This window comes from Fundulus heteroclitus, chromosome 1 (assembly GCF_011125445.2).
Source record: "Fundulus heteroclitus isolate FHET01 chromosome 1, MU-UCD_Fhet_4.1, whole genome shotgun sequence".
Taxonomy (NCBI): Eukaryota; Metazoa; Chordata; class Actinopteri; order Cyprinodontiformes; family Fundulidae; genus Fundulus; species Fundulus heteroclitus.
Genome location: NC_046361.1, coordinates 20,738,934 through 20,755,835, shown reverse-complemented (window position 1 = coordinate 20,755,835; position 16,902 = coordinate 20,738,934). Strand labels below are relative to the sequence as shown.

Genomic DNA, 16,902 nt, shown 5'->3' with positions numbered 1-16,902 from the left:
TCCTCCTCCGTCTCTTCCTCCTCCTCCTCTGTCTCTTCCTCCTCCTCCTCTGTCTCTTCCTCCTCCTCCTCTGTCTCTTCCTCCTCCTCCTCCTCCTCCTCTTCCTCCTCCTCCTCTGTCTCTTCCTCTGTCTCTTCCTCCTCCTCTGTCTCTTCCTCCTCTTCCGTCTCTTCCTCCTCTTCCGTCTCTTCCTCCTCTTCGTCGTCCACGTCTACTTCCACCTTCTCTCCTGCCCTCCATTGTGAAAATCACACATGCCAGTTGGATTTGACATGGCTTTATATCCCCATTACTGATTGGGTGCAACACATTACTGATTTGAAACAGGTGTGTTAAATTTTGAGTGCTTGTGTGTTACCGATGACAACAGTGTGTTACTTGTCTTTCCCTTTTGGGGCTGTGTTGTGCCATTCTGAGTTGAAGTGCACCAAAATGCTACATGTGCTTTTTGAATGACAATGTGTTCACAGTTTTGCACAAAGAGCGATTCCAATTTGCTAGCTGTGTTTCACCACATGAGAAGTGTTTAAAGTTCTACAAACTGTGTGCTTCAATCAATAAAGTGGTTTGTACACTTGCAACTTTGGTTTTGTGAATGGATTTTAGTGTTTTAGCAACTCAGAAATACTGTAAAGCAGAACGAATCCCACACATTTGTGCTTGTGCTGGTAGAACAGAAAAGGGTTTTCCCTGGCATGCTTCCACACTATCAATTGGTAATGTGTTATGGTTGTTGCAGACACTTGGTGACCCCAAGAGGTTCTTTGCTTCATTTTCCATGAGTTAGCTTTGGAGATATTCTTTGACCTCCTGTCCGCTCACTGTGCATAGCGGAAAGATGAATATGGGTCATAATCCCCATGTGTGACCAGTGGCTCATCAAAATGCCCAATAAATTTAGTCTTTTTTACAATTTTAGGGGGAAATTAATTTGTATTAAAAGGTTTCTGGAAAAAAAAACAATTTGAAGTTTTCTATAATGCACACTTGTGTTTAGTTAATTGTTATGGGTATACATATTTGTGTAACCCATGATTATGATACAAATATCTGTTTCTCAACAGGATTTTTTTTCCAGCCCTGTACGAATGTTCTGAATTTAAAGGTAGATTTTAAAAATAGATTTATTGTGAGATTCTGGTACTGCAGAAATAGATACGTTTACATCAATGCTTTTTACCATTTCTACCAAGGAGCCAATAAACTTTAAGCATTTAGTCTTGTAAACACAGAAGTATGTAAGCTTCTATAAATCCAGTCTGAACAGTAGAGTAGCAAAAGACAGCTGGAGCTGTCAGGAGGGTACAGATCTTCGGTAAACATATCTGAGAAAAGAATGTAGATTGGGGAGATTCATGCTCAGGCATTCACATGAGCGTAGTCTTTTTGCAGCATAAAACATGTTTTACAGCTTTAAACTTGATTTATTAATCTCAACATATGCTATCAAGTAAACAAAAATTTCCACAGAGAGATTAATGTATGAATTCAAATGGAGAAATCACACGCAACAGACACATACACCAGCAGCAGAGGGTCACAGAGTCAGTTCATCTCTTACCTCTGCTCCACATTTGCAACACCTTTGATCCTCCAGCGCTCTGCGACTTAATCAAATGTCCAATTCTTGCAAGGAAAGTTGGAAAAATTGTATAAATTCCTGCCCAAGTGTGTGGGCCTCTTCAGGCAGAAGAATAAAGCTCAAGTTTTCATTGAAATGAAAATTTCCCAGATCAGCACATGCAAACACCAGGTACCATGGCTCTCCAAAAGAACATGTGGACATGGAGAAGACTTAAACATTGCTTTGGTCACCTCCCATCCACCTCTCTACATCATACCTCCTCCCTTCAGTCCCTCCCTACCCCCTCAGTGTCGACTCCGTGTGAAAACAAACCCTGGGCAGGAGATTCCAGCAGCTTATCTTTGCAGGCCTTAATAGGTGAGGGCAGTTATGTCAGAAGATTGTTTAATGCAGGAGCAGGGAGGCTGCAAGGACCAGATATCAAAGGACTGTGAAGGAATGAAGAAGAAAATCAGGTCTAACACACAACAAAGGAGAAATATAATCAAAATTGTTGTAAAATTTAACTTTCTCACCATACCAAGGATAAAATGAAACCAAATCCCGTGGATTAAAAAATCCTAGACCACATAAAACATCTCAAAAGGCAAAGTCTGAAAACAAGCTGAAAAAACAGTGAAAACTACAGAAAAAAGTGCTGCGTGACCACAGTAACACGGAGATGCAGGAATTCACCGGTGACCGCTACCTTCCAGGACATGCACAAAGCAGTCACTGAACTGACGCACAAACACTAAACCTGCTGCTTAGTTCAGCCTCACACAGCATCACCTGTCAGAGTAATTTAGCAGGTAAAATGAAATGAATTAAAGCAGCAACTCTCAGACTTATGTGCAGTCACACTATGTCTCTCAGCTCCTCTGCCGGCAGCCTGCAGAACGATAAGGTTTTGGAGGAGGCGGGGGCAGGGGGGGGGAGACATCAGTGTACAGCTGTAAGCACATTTCAGCACTCCGGGGCCAGAGAGGTAGTGTTACAGAGACTCACTGCAGACTGGGTCATCTCCATTTCTCACAGTAATAAACAGGCTTGTAAAGCTTACACAGAAAACCGTTAAACGATTGCCTGTTTGAATGTTACGTAAATGTTTACTCTGTATTAGTTAAGGACCATTTGGAAACTGCACCTCATGTCTGACAAATCCATTTCAGGAAAAATACAATGCTATGCAAAAGTATTCATAGCCCTTAAACTTTTCTTCACATTTTGTCACATTGTAACCGGACATTGCAATACATATTTTTTGGGAAGATTTATTGTCAAATGGTATGTAGAAGTTTACACGTCTTTGAAAATCGAGAAAAAGAAAAAAAAAGTGGATCGCATTTCTTTTTAGCCGTCTTAACTCTGATAACCTTAAATAAAATCCACTGTGGCCAAATGCCCCCAAAGTGGGTTAATTTGTAAATATATCTGCATATAATTCAACCTTAGTATAAATCCAACTGTACTGTGCAGGCCTCAGAGGGTTGTTACAGAACACTAGTGAACAAATAGCATCATAAAGACCAATGAACCCAGGAGACACGTCACAAAAATGAAAGCACTGATCAGAAATGCAGCCTAACAGCCAATGGTAACTCTGGATGAGCTGCAGAGATCTGTGGCTCGGTTGGGAGAAACTGTGGCAGGTCAACTATTAGCTGTGTACATCGTAAATATGTTCTTTATTGACAAATGGGAAGTAGAAAAGTAATAAACAATCAAGTTTGCAGTTTGTCACAAGCCATGTGACAGCAAGGATGGGGGAACATCAGACCAGAACAAAGATTTTCTGGTCAGATGTGATCTGAACTGAAGTTTTTGGCATACATGCAAAATGCTTTATGTGGAAATTGATGGCTTCATATTATGATGGTGGCAGCATCATGCTCTGGGGATGCTTTTGTTCAGCAGGAACAGGGTAGTTGCTCAGAGTTAATGGAAGGATGGATGGAGAAAAAAACTTTTTGGACATCGCAAAAGACTCAAAATTGGGGAGGAGGTGCACCTTTCAGCAAAGCATACACCTTAAACATACAGCAGGAGCTGTAGTAGCGTGGCTTAGACCAAAGCATAATCGTGTATTACAATAGTTTGGTCAAAGTCCGAGCCTTAATTCAGGTGACAATTGCTAGCTAGCCTTGAAATAATTATACTAACTTCATTTAAAAGGGGACAATGTGCAGCTCAAGCATAAATATCACCATTTCATGCGCTGCACCAGAGTATATCATAAACTAATTTGCATCTGCAGTCGGTTAATAGATTACAAAAAATGTTATGCAATACAATAATAAAATAAAGCGACACTACAAATTCTGTTCTAATCACACTACAAACGCAGACACACATGCACATTTATATATTTAATGACGACATATCTCAGCAGTTTTCAAAAAAATTTTCAAGTTAAATTTGAAAGCTATCAGAGAACGGCAGCTCCTCACATCATCAGGCAGTCTATTCCACTGATTAGTTGCCTTTACAGAAAAACCCGATTGCCCAGTAACAGTATGTCGAAATGGAATGGTACAATCTCTCACTGATGAAATTCTTGTAGATCAAATTGTCTCGAAACAGAAAATAAACACAAAATCAGACAGCGGAGGGAGAGCCAAACCATTTACGATGTTATAAACAAGACACAAGTTACATAATAATATAAAATTTTCAAAGCTGAAAAAGTTGTATTTTTCTAGAATCCTACAGTGGTGGTAGTGCACTGGCTTTTTATTCAAGGCTTTTAGAGTCTGTTTATATTAAGACTCGAGAGGTCTTAGAACACTATCACCAGCCTGACCCCAGCAAGTAGCACAGCATGACATATGGGATAAAATCACGGCATGCATAAATGTCTTAGCTGCCTCAGATGAGAGACAATGTCTAATATGTTTAAAGGTTTTAAGATTAAATTTAAAGTCATGTTCTTAAAATGTTTCTTAAAATTCAAATTTCTATCGAGTGTCATACATCTGGTCTTCACATTTAGAGTCATACATGACAACAGGTGATCCTTTGCAAAGCAGTTGCTAAATTAGTACATGCTACGTCAGCTGTTTTAGCATGTACATAAATCACAATATCATCAGCATAAATCTGCAAATTCACACCAACACATTGTTCAGCAAGATCATTAATATACAAGCTAAATAGTAAAAGACCAAACACTGATCCTTGTGGAACCCCCATGTTACACACCAAATTACTTGACCATGCATCACAAGCTTTTACACATTGTTTCTTATTTAATAAGTAGGACAATAGCCAGGTAAAGACTCCAGGAGAAAAGTTAAATAGAAAAGGTTTGATAGTAAAACACTGTTATTGACTGTTCCAAAAGCTTTCTGCAAATCTATGAGTACAGCACCAACTACTACCTCTTTATCAAGCTTAGATTTAATATGCTCTGGTATTATTTCTTCCTACTGAGGCCTTCTTCTCATAAACTTGTATGCTGTTTGCTTCTTGTGACTCTCAGCCATTTTCAAAGTATACGGTGTGAGCAGCGGAGCTACAATGAATGGCTAACACTGATGCTAACCGCTAAGTTAACCAGATACATAAACACTAGAAGTGTGCATGCGCAGCCAGCAAGCGGAAACTAACAAGAAATGAGCACATAGAATCACCTCAAAATATGTGGAGAATTGTGGCTGTTGCACGAGTAAAACGTGCTCCTGCAAGGCTCTGTATCTGTTTACTATGAGTAGTTAAGGTTGCTGATCATGTGCAGAGTCCAAGAAATTCATCACAGTTTGTTTAGATTGCGCAGGGGTGGTATTAATATACAGTTTTGTTGGATGGCAGCACATGAAGGGGTAAACGGAAATTAAATGGCAGATAAACTGGCTAAAAGGGTGTTAGGGAAGGAAATAACACTACATGTTCCATTTGGGAAAGATTAGATTAGATTAGATTAGATTAGATTAGATTAGATTAGATTAGATTCAACTTTATTGTCATTACACAGGTACAGGTACAAGGCAACGAAATGCAGTTTAGGTCTAACCATAAGTGCAATAGCAGCAAGTGCAGGATATATAATGGTTCCATAAGTACAGGAGATGGTTTATTACTGAATAAATATAGAGATGTATACTATTATAGATAGAATTTTACTGAAAGATGAGGGTAAAGCAATAATCAAAAGAAAATAATTAGAAATATGACAGAAAAGATGGAATGAAGACAAGAAAGGGAGAGACTTATATAAAATACAAAAGTCAGTAGTAACGAAGAATTTAGGAGGAAAAAATAGAAGAGAAGAAGTGATAATGAGATTATGGCTAGTTCATACATTACTAAATTATATTCTATATAGAATAGGGAAAATAACTAATGGACAGTGTGTAGTATATTTAGCTGAAAGAGAGAAATTGAAGGAAAGGGCACAAAAGGCAGGACAAAAATAGAGTTTGAAAGGATTATTTGGTACAGAAGGGGACAAACAAGATATTTATAATGTTAGAAAAACATTACTTATATACTTACATAATACTAACCCGGAAAATAGAATTTAGTTTGTGGAGGTCGTGAAGTTACATACTCTTGTACAGTAGGTGGTGGTATGCACCTTGAAGCTGTTTGCAATCCACCAATAAAAAAAAATGAAGAGCATAAAGTGATCTAAAACATCCTGGTAGATGTTGAACTTGGACCTCAGAAAACACAGTGGACCTGCAAAGTTAAAATCCACACGGAGGACCATGTTTGGATGTGGTTAGGTCTTTCATCAACATATAAACTCAGTTTTCCCATCTCTAAAAACAAATAAAACAATCAAAATTCAAGGGGTAATTTTGAAATCTTTTACTTAGAAATGAAATGTGTCAAACTCAAACTCCTGAAACCTTACACGTTTATCATTTTGAACCTGATTTCTCTGGTTTGGCTTTAAATGTGAATTTAAAATTTAACAGACAAAAAAGCTCATTTAAATCCATGACGACAACTTTACAAGCAATAAGCTGACAGAACTTTGTTAACGGTGGCCACCGTGACCCTGAGCGGTATTCAATCAGACCTAAAGTGGAAACATCTGTGGAGTTGGCAGCACATATCCAACAGTCCTGGCTCCAACCTGGGAGTTCAATTTGGTGTTGGCCTGAGGCTGTTGTAGCTGGAAGCATGGCGAGCATTGACCAGCTGACAGAAAGGTTTTTAACATACAACAAAATGTACTGTTACAATCAGCGGGAGCAGACCTTTGCAGATTGGCCATTTAGAGAGGACTGCAACTGTACACCTGAAAAGGTAAGAAGGCATCAACACAGCTGGGGCATCTTGATCCTTCAGAATGCCAGGAATGACAACAGGAATATGGAATATAATTGTGTTGCTCAATTTATTTATTTAGGAAGGAAGAACTTTGGATAATATACTATTATAGTGTATATACTAGGGGTCTTCAGCCCTGGGGTCCGTTCTTCGTACGTCGCTAACTCAGTTAGCAGGATTTCATTGTTGACGATTTGGCATGATCTTGGATCGTTTGGTTTTTCGAAAGACTTCCTGTACTTATTGTCATAGCAACAAGTGCGCCAGCTTGAGCCTGCTCCAGAGCAGGCTTATTTCATGTAAACAAGATTAGATCACGGCTGTATAAGCGGAGGAGATGGGAAGTCTGCCGTAGCTATGTCCATTTTTATGACTGCAACCTGTTGCGGAAGGTGCAAGAATAATTTGCAGAGTTTTTCGAATTAATCGCGTATTGCGCAATAGACAGGATCCTTTAGAGCAGCGCGACAATGTAGAGATTTTTCGTGGTGGCTGTTATAAACAGACAAACACATCATTTAACAGTGGCTTTTAAAGAGGAAAAAGTGGTGTTGGAGCCATAAATCTAAATTTTAAGTTATTTGTATGGTGGTTTGCTTTTTATTTTTATCCTATTCAGTAAGAAGATTTGTTCGGGCCATTTTATTGTGAAGTTTAGTTTACTTTGAAAGGCTTGCTTCCTGTCGAGCCGTATATTGTATTAGAAAAAACTATGGTTGGATTATCTAGACACGGAGCAATACAGTTTTACCATGTAAACTGTGGATGACTTGGAAAAGGAAAATTTTCATCTTTTATGGATAAAGATTGTTTTTTTTTTTTTTTTTTTTTTTTTTTTTAAAATTCCCAGTTTGCACGTGTCCTTTACTTCCCGTATCTAAGGAATGACACTGAAATTTGGATCTCTTGACATAACAAGTGCCTTTTTAAAATACAGTATAATAATTAAAGGCTACCATTTTGTAGAATATTCTTGTATTTCACTTTTACTTGTCCCCATGTTCTAGTGGGTCCCGTGGAGGCTCTGACATAAAAGAACAAAGTAAATATGAGATTATTAAAATGCAAAAATTAATACTGTAGAAAGTGATAGAAACATCTACCATGGACAGTATTTAAGCATTAATTTGTCTGCTGCTTTTTGCCAGCCCTCTCTCCTGGCTTTAACAGATTTTTAGGTGTTTTAATTAATGACTCAAATTCGGCATAACCTTCCATTAAAAGCTTTTGTTCTGCTGGGAAAAAAAAAACTGTGGGCGTTCTTTGGCCATGCTGAACAGCCAATAGCAGTGTTACTGATCAATGTTTCTACTATCGATACATTTCCCCTTTTAAACAAACGCATGAACGCGCAGTTGTCTCAGATAACTCAATCCAGTGATACTAATCGTAAACAACAGGTGTGTTCGAAGAACCCAATTAGCCGGATCATGATTAGCCGGATGAAATCATCTTGGATGTCTCATTTGATCTTGGATGTTTTAAGCAACGTACGAAGAACGGACCCCTGGTCCTCAGGATCCACTGTCCTGCATGTTTTAGATGTCTGTGCTCCACCACACCTGAATCAAATGATTGCATGACCTCCTCAGCCACCGTCAAAGGCTGGAGAAGCCTGTTAATCACTCATTACTTCAGGTGTTTGAATGCAGGACAGTGTGGAGGACCAGGGTTTAAACCCCTGGTATATATTATCTTTTGTCTGTAAATATCATACACACAATGACAAATGTAAACTTGCGCTTTTGCTTTTGTGGGAAATAATTGACAAACGCTGCTATTGCTGGTACTTTAAAATGTAATATAGGTTTTTAATGCTCAGACAATAATAGAGATCATCAGTGGTTCACTTTGATTGTTCAGGGCAATTTAAAATGTAATACATTAAGTCAACTTTTCAATAACCTTAATGTGCAGTTAATGAATATGAAAATCATTACAACTTAGTCTTATGTTTAATGTTTTATTGTAAAAAAAAAAAAAAAAAAATATAAAAAAATATATATAAAAAAAAACCTAAATCATATGCTTTCAACATGTTTTTGAATCTTTTTTTTTTATTTATTATTTAGAATTAAATCATAGCTCCCTGGGATGATGTACTGAAGGTTTGGCAAGGCAGCTTTTGTGCTAATCTGAGAACTGTAAATTGTGCTTTAATAAAATGTTAAAATGCAATAATTGTCCATGTATGTATATGAGCCATTCATCCAAGTCATCTATAGCTTCTGATTTATAGCTCAGCAGGTACAAGTTTCAGATATTTCTTTGCTCACCCTCCATGTGTTGTTATTGATGAGCTGCTGACACTTGACTTCATTACTATTGCTGCAAGTCACGATACCCCCCTTGGGATCAAGGGGAAATCCTGGCTTCATCCCCCTCAAAACTAATAAACTCAACTTGTTTACAATAATGTGAAGGAGGAATGATTTTAGTGTTTCTGTCTGTGCAGATGGCCAAGGCTGGTTTTGTCCACTGCCCCAGTGAGAATGAACCAGACGTGGCCTGCTGTTTCTTCTGTCTGCTTGAGCTCGAGGGCTGGGAGCCAGATGATGATCCCGGGTGAGAAAAAGCACATTTGCTATTCTAAACCACGAGTTTCTACATCACCCCGCAGGCTCTTAAGGCTACATCCTGGCTGACAGAAATCTTGTCTTTAAACAAAAGAAGACTTTAAAACTTCTCATCCAAAAAAGTAATATTAATTTTTTAGGTTTTTTTTTTTTTTTTTTTTTTTTTTTTTTTTTTTTTTTTTTTTAAAGGTTTTCCCTATTCTTCATAGAGAATTGGGGAGGGGGGAAGAGAGAACTTCCTCATCATGGAGTACCATGTCATAAGGGGCATGATGACTGGGTAGCTCAGGGATAAATATCTCGAACGTTAGCCATTAATTCCTCTGAAAACCTACAAAGGGGTTTAAATTCTGATACATTTCACAATAAAAGCTTGTTAAACCTAAATGTAGTATTGAACTTCAGTATAAACACCTGACAACTTTAGTGATGCAGAATAATAAAAACTAACAACTTGCTTTCTGTCTGAAGTTTTGGCCATGAACAGGATGATGGTATGGATACTTTTTGGTGATCTCTCATTTGTTTTGTTAACATGATTAACATCTTTTGTAATTATGAATTTTTTGTATTTAAAATCTGAATATTGTGGAAAAAAATATGTGATATTGGGCACTTTTTTTATCTGATCAGGTCTGAGCATGGAAAACGCTCCCCTAACTGTGGATTCTTATTAAAGAATAAGGACTATACTGAGCTGACTGTCTCTGAATACTTCAACCTTGAAAAAGACAGGCTGAAAACCTACATTGTAAGTAGTGATACATGGAATAATCTTTAAGAAACTTCTGCAGTTTTGGATCTAAAAGTTGTTTTGTTTCTTTTCCTAGAACAGGATTATTCGGAAGAAGATAGTAGAAATGTGTGATGAAGCAGATCGAATTCTTGAGATCCTAAAATCTATGTTGGAGAGAGAATAATTGCTGGGACTAATATTTTAAATGTAAAAAATATCTTAAACTTTCCTTGAACACTTTTTTTGTTTTTTTTTAAATGAGAATAAAGTTTTGTGGAGAAACATGGTTTGTAGTACTGTCTCTGACCACACGGTGGAGTATTTGAGCTTTAAGTGTAGGTTCACGTCATGCCATTGACGGCTCCATGGACTGGCCACGCTCTCATTAGAAAACATCACAAATGATGTCATCTGATATGAAAGCCCACATTGAGCAGGATTACAATGTGGGCTATATTCTCCTCTTTAACTTGAATACTTACCATTTTTCCTGAATGCACCACGATCTCCACCACATCCTTTCAAACCTTGACCCTGGACAGATGGCCTGAAGCCCCTCCTTTTCAATACCAACTGTTGCCCCAGTAACATCTGTTACATTTCGGGGGACACTTAACTCTCTAAGATGGCTTGCTAGGACACTTCTTGCCCTGTGAGAGGAACTGAGAAGGAAGGAAGGAAGAATTGCAGGAAATTTCAGCTGACAAACTGCAGGAAAGACATTTATGCAACAAATCCTGGAGGTGGCACAGAGTACCACTGTTTGCAAAATGGTAAAGTATAAATTTGTGTTCTCCTGTCTGATGGGAGAGCAAAATGGATGGGGTTTTTGGATTAAAAGATGGCATCCCTTCTGCAACCTTCCACTGTTTTGGATTAATGTCTAATATAACACTCCGGCCACTGAGCTCAGATCAGCTGCTTAATTCTCCTTGATCTGCTCACAGCAGAGCAATTTCAAGAGTATTTTTAGACAAAATAACTAAAATACCCCATTGGTGATGTAACATTTCTAATAAAACTGTTATGCTTTGGATTTGGGAATGTATTCCTAACCAACACGCCCCCACCCCTCAAAAAAAAAATCATATTTTCACTAGATTAAAAACTTAAACCTTGCAAATTGAGATTTAAATTATTGGTTAGAATGGTGGTTTCAGTTAGGAAAAATTAAATAATTAGGAACACCATAAGCATATTTCATCGCTAGTGTATGCCTTTATCAGGGCTGGTACCCATTTTATAAGTAGTGTTTATCCACCTATTTTGTGATTTCTTCAACCTAAAACCAACTCAAGTACTGTTTTCTAAGTGCCACCATGTTGTCAAGACACGTTTAGAAAAGAGAATATGCAAAAGATCCGTATTGTGAAGAGGAATTAACAATTAAAAAAAAAAGTTCTCATCAAACCACAACTTCAAAATCCAACATGGCTGTTGTGTGGGAAGACATGGTAACTGCTGCGTAATTAGAGAGCTGTTCTTTTCTAATGGTAGCTATGAAACTCTTTTGAGTACAATCACTCCAAATCCTTCTGGGTTTTTTTTTCTGATTTATAAATAAGTTGGGTTTGATGTTATTGTTAGATCTAAGTCATAAATTCAGATGTAACTAAGAGAAGGCATAAGTAACCACCAGCACTTTATATTCTTGAGTCACTGTCTGCTTTAGTTTGTGCTTCTCTCCTAGACTTTAAATTTGAGTTGTATCTGTCTGAAACAAAGGTCAAGTTGCTTGACCTGCTGTTCTGTGGATTTTTGTGGTGTTAGCTTTATATTACTGCTGAGTTTTATATATTAGCCTTGTAAACAACTGAAACCAACATTATTTCCACATACCAACAGCAGTAACACTAGTGCCAAATGGAGTTTTGAGAAATATGGGCATAAATCAACATATTAAGTTTACTTATCAAATAAACTGGAGGACACTCCAGTTATTTTTCATGCTCTGACATAAAACCCACTGTGAAAATGATTATATTGATCACCTCAAGCCCAGTTCACTAATTACCAGGTTTCAGCAATGCAAACTGTAAACAAAATGTAGCAGATGGACAGACAGATGTTACTAACAGAAACTTTACAACCTGAGCTTTGCATTAGGCCCCATCTGTTGCTCCTACCACTCGGACCTCCCTCAACCCTCCTCCAGCTCTTGTCCACAATCCTCATCAGCATCCATCAGACACCCCTCACCCCCAATTCCTGTATTCACTAAATACATAACATTAACACTTTAATGGTTAAATGACCCTTGTTACAACCAGATTTGAATCGGTTTCAGTTTAGACTGTATCGATAACAAAAACATTAGTATACCCAATGGTGAACTGCATTCTCATGCGTATTCTCTTAGCTTCACTCATTTATTTCCCATTAAAAGTACTTAACAACAATCTAACCAACTTTAAAAATATAAAAGGAAGATCACACAAATGTCATGACTTTAAAGTGGTTTCAGACTAATAAGAACCAGTTTGAGTTGTATTGCATTGATAAATAGCTCTTAAGGCCTGATTAAGTTTTTTTTTTTTCCCTTACCCTCCTCCACTTCAAATTTTCACCCATGTCTGGATTTGGGTATTCTTGCTGCCTGCTTTCTCAGACACCACGACCCTCCTACCTTGGCTGTTTTTTTTTCTCTGTTCCTTCTTCCTAAGGGACCTCCATCTGTCCCTTCACTCAGCCCATTGTGGTATCGCTGAGCCCAGAAACTTCCACAATGCAGTGGGCGTGCAAAGGGGGGCCACAGTAAACACGACAGCATCCAGATCCCATTAGAAGCTCTTTAACTCCTACATCCTAATACTCAGAGGGAACTCTGGGAGGGGAAGGTTCGTCCCTTATCCTTATGCACACAATGTCACACTTTACACCCACTTCCATAGGTAATGAACCTGCTAGTTGCACTTCTTCATCCTCTCTTCTGAGCATTGCTTTATATTTATCTTTTCATTTAATCTTATTTAAGTTTTTCTTTGTTTCAGAAAATCAAAGTCAAAATGCAGGACATAGTGAACATAAGGTGGAAAATGCAGGTAGGTAGAAAAACATTGTTTAAGGTACATCCTACATCTGATCTGAGGGGGAAAAAAACCTGAAACATGTAACATAAATGTGACATTTTTATTTTAAAAAGACAGATATAAGACTTTTTAGAGATATGACATATTGAAAAAGGAAGCATTTCGAATACAGAGAACAGATTTCCATTAGTTTGTTTTGCTAACAGTAATTGGCTGTTATTAATTATTAATATTAACCCCGCAAACTTCATGGAAAAGCAGGTATGGATCAATGGATGGATTAATATTTACCACACACACTTTATCAGAATGTGTTCTAAGTATTAGCTACTACACCCAGCACAGGTACCAGCAGTGGCTTAGACAATCTAAGAACTGTTATAATCAAACTTGTAATTTTTATTTTAAAAAAAGTTTTACATTTTTAAACAATGATCAACATGTAGTTGATCACGGCAAAGAGGTCCTTGGTTCTGAGCTGGGCCCATATGTTTAGTTTTTCATGACAACGTGATACTCTAGCATATCTGTACAGCTTTCCAAAAAAATGATAAGACAAAACAACAGCTTGGAGTTCCAAGTTTTATATTATTGCCCCAAAAGGCCTTACTATGGCTTATATAACAGGCAAATTAAACCGAAACTGGTCCACCATTTAATTTTAAGTTTTAATTTGCATGTTATCTAAGCCATAACAAGGCCTTTTGTTGCAATAATATAAAACTTGGAACTCCACACTACTCCAGACATTTGAATTGAGAAAGCTTTCTTGATGGGAAGCGAAACGTCCTCAAAATTTGGAAAAAAGTCCAGTTGTTTGTTTTTTGTTTTTTTTGGAATGATCATGACCTTGATGACTGATAATCTTCACCAGCTATCTGTACAGATTGAATGGCTCTGCAGGAAAGAGTAGAATGGGAATACCTCAAAAGTGGTGCATCAAGCTTGTAGAGACACAACCAAGCAAACCTGAGGCTGTGATTGCAGCCAAGGGGGCTTCAAAAAATTAAGTAATAGTTTTGAATGCTTATGTAACTAATTTTTTTTAGGGTTTACATATTTAATAAATTGCGTTTACATATTTTATGAATTGAATTCAATTAAAAAATACTTTATTAATCCCAAAGGAAAATAAATGCTGATGTAACTCGTCATGCAGGGTTCTTCAACGAGTTTTTGTAGATGGTGATGGCAGCAGGCAGGAAGGATCTCCTGTACCAATCTTACAGCAGATCTGAGGAAGCGTCCGACTGAAGAAACTCTGTTGTTGTACAACAGTCTAATGAAGAGGATGCTTAAGGTTTCCCATAATGTTATTAATTTTATAAAGAATCCTTCTTTGTAAAGTCATCTCTAGAGGTTCTAGAAGGGTCCTCAGAACAGAGCCTGCCTTCTTTATCAGCTTGTTGAGCTTCTCTAAGTTAGTTGCTCTGATGCTGCTACCCTAACAGATGACGGCAAAGGAAATCACACTCTTTATAACAAAATTATAGAAGATATGCAGCATCTTGCTGCAAAGCCTGAAGGACCTAAGTTTCCTCAGGAAGTACAGTCTGGTCAGTCTCTTCTTGTTAGCAGCTTCACAGTTGCCTCTCCAGTCCAGTTTGTTGTCCAGATAACCACCGAGGTATTTATACTCCTCCACCCCCTTCACTTTTTCTCCCAGTATGGCAATCGTGTTGGACCTATTCCTATGTCTCCTGAAATCTACAATCATCTCCTTAATTTTATACACATTCAGAAGGAAATTATTGTTTCCACACCATGCCACAAAGATGCCACCAGCACCCTGTAATCACCTTCCTGTCCACCTCTGATGCATCAGACAGCAGAATCATCAAAATATTTCTGCAGATGACAGGAGTCTGTCTTGTTTTGGAAGTCTGAGGTGTAAAGAGTGAAAAGGAATGGTGAGAGCACAGTCCCCTGTGGTGCTTCTGTGCTGCTGACTACCTGGTTAGACACACAACCCTTCAGTCTCACAAACTGTGTATGAGACTGAAGGATTGCGCGTGAATGCAGAAATGTTTTCACATGTTTTCACTTTTTGATTAATTATTATTTTATGTAGTTATTTTCAAAAGAGATTTGTACTCAGGTTAGTTTTAGAATGATTCTGTAAGGTCAAATGTGGAAATGTTTCCAATGTCAATATTTTAATCAATTCTCTACTCTCTTTCCATAATTAGCTGTTTCTGTAATTTCTCTACATTTATGGTGCTCCAGCTCACAACCTGTAGAGACCCTAGAACCCCATCAGCCTCACTAGACCAGTGAGTTGTGAGTGTGATTGCACACTGAGGCCTAGGACAGGGGTGGGGGATCATTTGTTTGCCTCAGCTTAAAGGCAGGAGGATTATCGCCACACAGACACTGATTAAAGCCTTCCATCCTCCTATGGCCCCATTAATACGGTCTTAATCACAATGCTTTATCCCTTCATCCAGCTCCTATGGATCAGGAACTTTTTATTTTAGTGTGGGACACTCTTGTTTGCCCGTTGGATTAAATGTCCTGGACACAAAAGTGAAATATAAGCACAAGAGAATAAGAGGTAAGAAAAGAGCCCGGGTTATACTTCACTGTAAGAAAAAAAAAAGTTATACGCCAAAGTTTGTATTTTTATTTTGCCAAAATTAATCAATTTCAGGTTATCTTATTGTCAGTTTAAAATCTTGTATAAAATAAGATTTACATCCCTGAAGTTCTTTTTAATCAGGCATCGGGCAATACCATGTCCCTGTCTAATACTTTTATTAAAGTTAAGGAACTCAATCTCATGTAACTCTGTTTAAAAGTCTGTAGCTTCACTATGCAGAGTTGCAGCTGATAAGGCTGCTTCACTGTATTTAAAATAATCTTGATTCCCATCTAGTGTTCTTAATCAGGATTCTATCTTACTGCACACCTTTGCAGAAAACAGTAAGTCTCTCTCTCTCTCTCTCTCTCTCTCTCTCTCTCTCGATTCAGGTGCGTTGGAGTAGGGATGCATCTAAAAGCAGAAGAACATTGGTTCTTGAGGACTGAAGCTGGAGACCCCCGGCCTAAATCCAGTTTCTTGTCACAACAGCTTGAGCTCTATAAACATAGCATGACGAGTGAGGTTCAAATTCAGATTCATACTTTACTGTACTCAAAAATAAATTTGCATTTAAAGGCCGTTCATCCATCCATCCATTTTTTTTAACACAACTTTCCCTTGTGGGGTTGCGAGGGGTCCTGGTGTATATCCCTAGCTGTCAATGGGCAAGAGGCGGGGTACACACTGGACAGGTCGCCAGTCTATCGCAGGCAGGCTGTTCAAATATCTACAAAAACATATAGTACAAAAAACATGGAGTAAAGTTAGAGAGTAGGACATGACATGTATTTTATCTAAATGCTGATGGATTGATAATTGCTATAAGTTCTAAGATGGTGCTGTTATACTCTCTGCTGAGGAAATTGAGAGCTGTGACAATGGTTGGGACAAAGCTTTTTCCCTGGTGAGATGTTTAAAGGGTATCTGCCTGTATCCATGATTATAGGGGAGTATGGTGAAGTATGAATGTAGAGGATGATGGCAGCCATGACTGATAAAGAGAGTTTGGCAGCGTTAACAAGGACCGCCAGACAGGGAGTAATACTGGTTTTTAACCAGTATGACGAATTCTCAACATGTTTTTATTGTTGAGAGGAAGCATTGTGAAAGAGCAATTAGTCCCAATTGAGCGATGA

At 38.0% G+C, this 16,902-nt stretch overlaps 2 protein-coding genes and 1 long non-coding RNA gene across 4 annotated transcripts in view; 2 read left to right on the top strand and 1 right to left on the bottom strand.

The window, feature by feature from the left end:
* znf385a (zinc finger protein 385A) overlaps positions 1-1,843 on the bottom strand; it is a 112,652-nt gene extending 110,809 nt beyond the window's left edge. The window contains exon 1 of the mRNA XM_021318488.2: positions 1,562-1,843. Within this exon, the coding sequence (XP_021174163.2) occupies positions 1,562-1,574 (13 nt within the window). The 5' untranslated portion in view covers positions 1,575-1,843. The remainder of the gene's footprint in view (positions 1-1,561) is intronic.
* Positions 1,844-6,619: 4,776 nt separating this feature from the next.
* On the top strand, positions 6,620-10,423 carry birc5b (baculoviral IAP repeat containing 5b). Of its 2 annotated transcripts, none has more exons than XM_021318493.2 (4): positions 6,620-6,820; positions 9,300-9,409; positions 10,054-10,171; positions 10,256-10,423. In XM_021318493.2, the coding sequence occupies exons 1-4, from the start codon at positions 6,695-6,697 to the stop codon at positions 10,286-10,288; spliced, it is 387 nt and encodes a 128-aa protein (XP_021174168.2). In that variant the 5' UTR covers positions 6,620-6,694; the 3' UTR covers positions 10,289-10,423. The 2 variants fall into 2 exon arrangements, with proteins under 2 accessions (XP_021174168.2, XP_012721927.2); XM_012866473.3 differs by having other exon boundaries at positions 6,623-6,820; positions 10,251-10,421.
* A 2,244-nt stretch (positions 10,424-12,667) lies between these two features.
* Positions 12,668-16,339, top strand: LOC118563233. Its single transcript, XR_004931124.1, has 3 exons — positions 12,668-13,197; positions 15,633-15,739; positions 16,156-16,339. It is a non-coding gene; the product is annotated as an uncharacterized LOC118563233 (long non-coding RNA).
* Positions 16,340-16,902: the final 563 nt, after the last annotated feature.

What these genes read in the sequence shown, in the direction of transcription:
- birc5b (XM_012866473.3), top strand. Translation starts at nt 6,695, where the DNA reads ATGGCGAGCATTGACCAGCTGACAGAAAGGTTTTTAACATACAACAAA. An exon ending in GCAACTGTACACCTGAAAAG is followed by an intron (nt 6,821 to 9,299) that starts GTAAGAAGGCAT and finishes CTGTCTGTGCAG; the next exon opens with ATGGCCAAGGCTGGTTTTGT. An exon ending in GAGCCAGATGATGATCCCGG is followed by an intron (nt 9,410 to 10,053) that starts GTGAGAAAAAGC and finishes TTATCTGATCAG; the next exon opens with GTCTGAGCATGGAAAACGCT.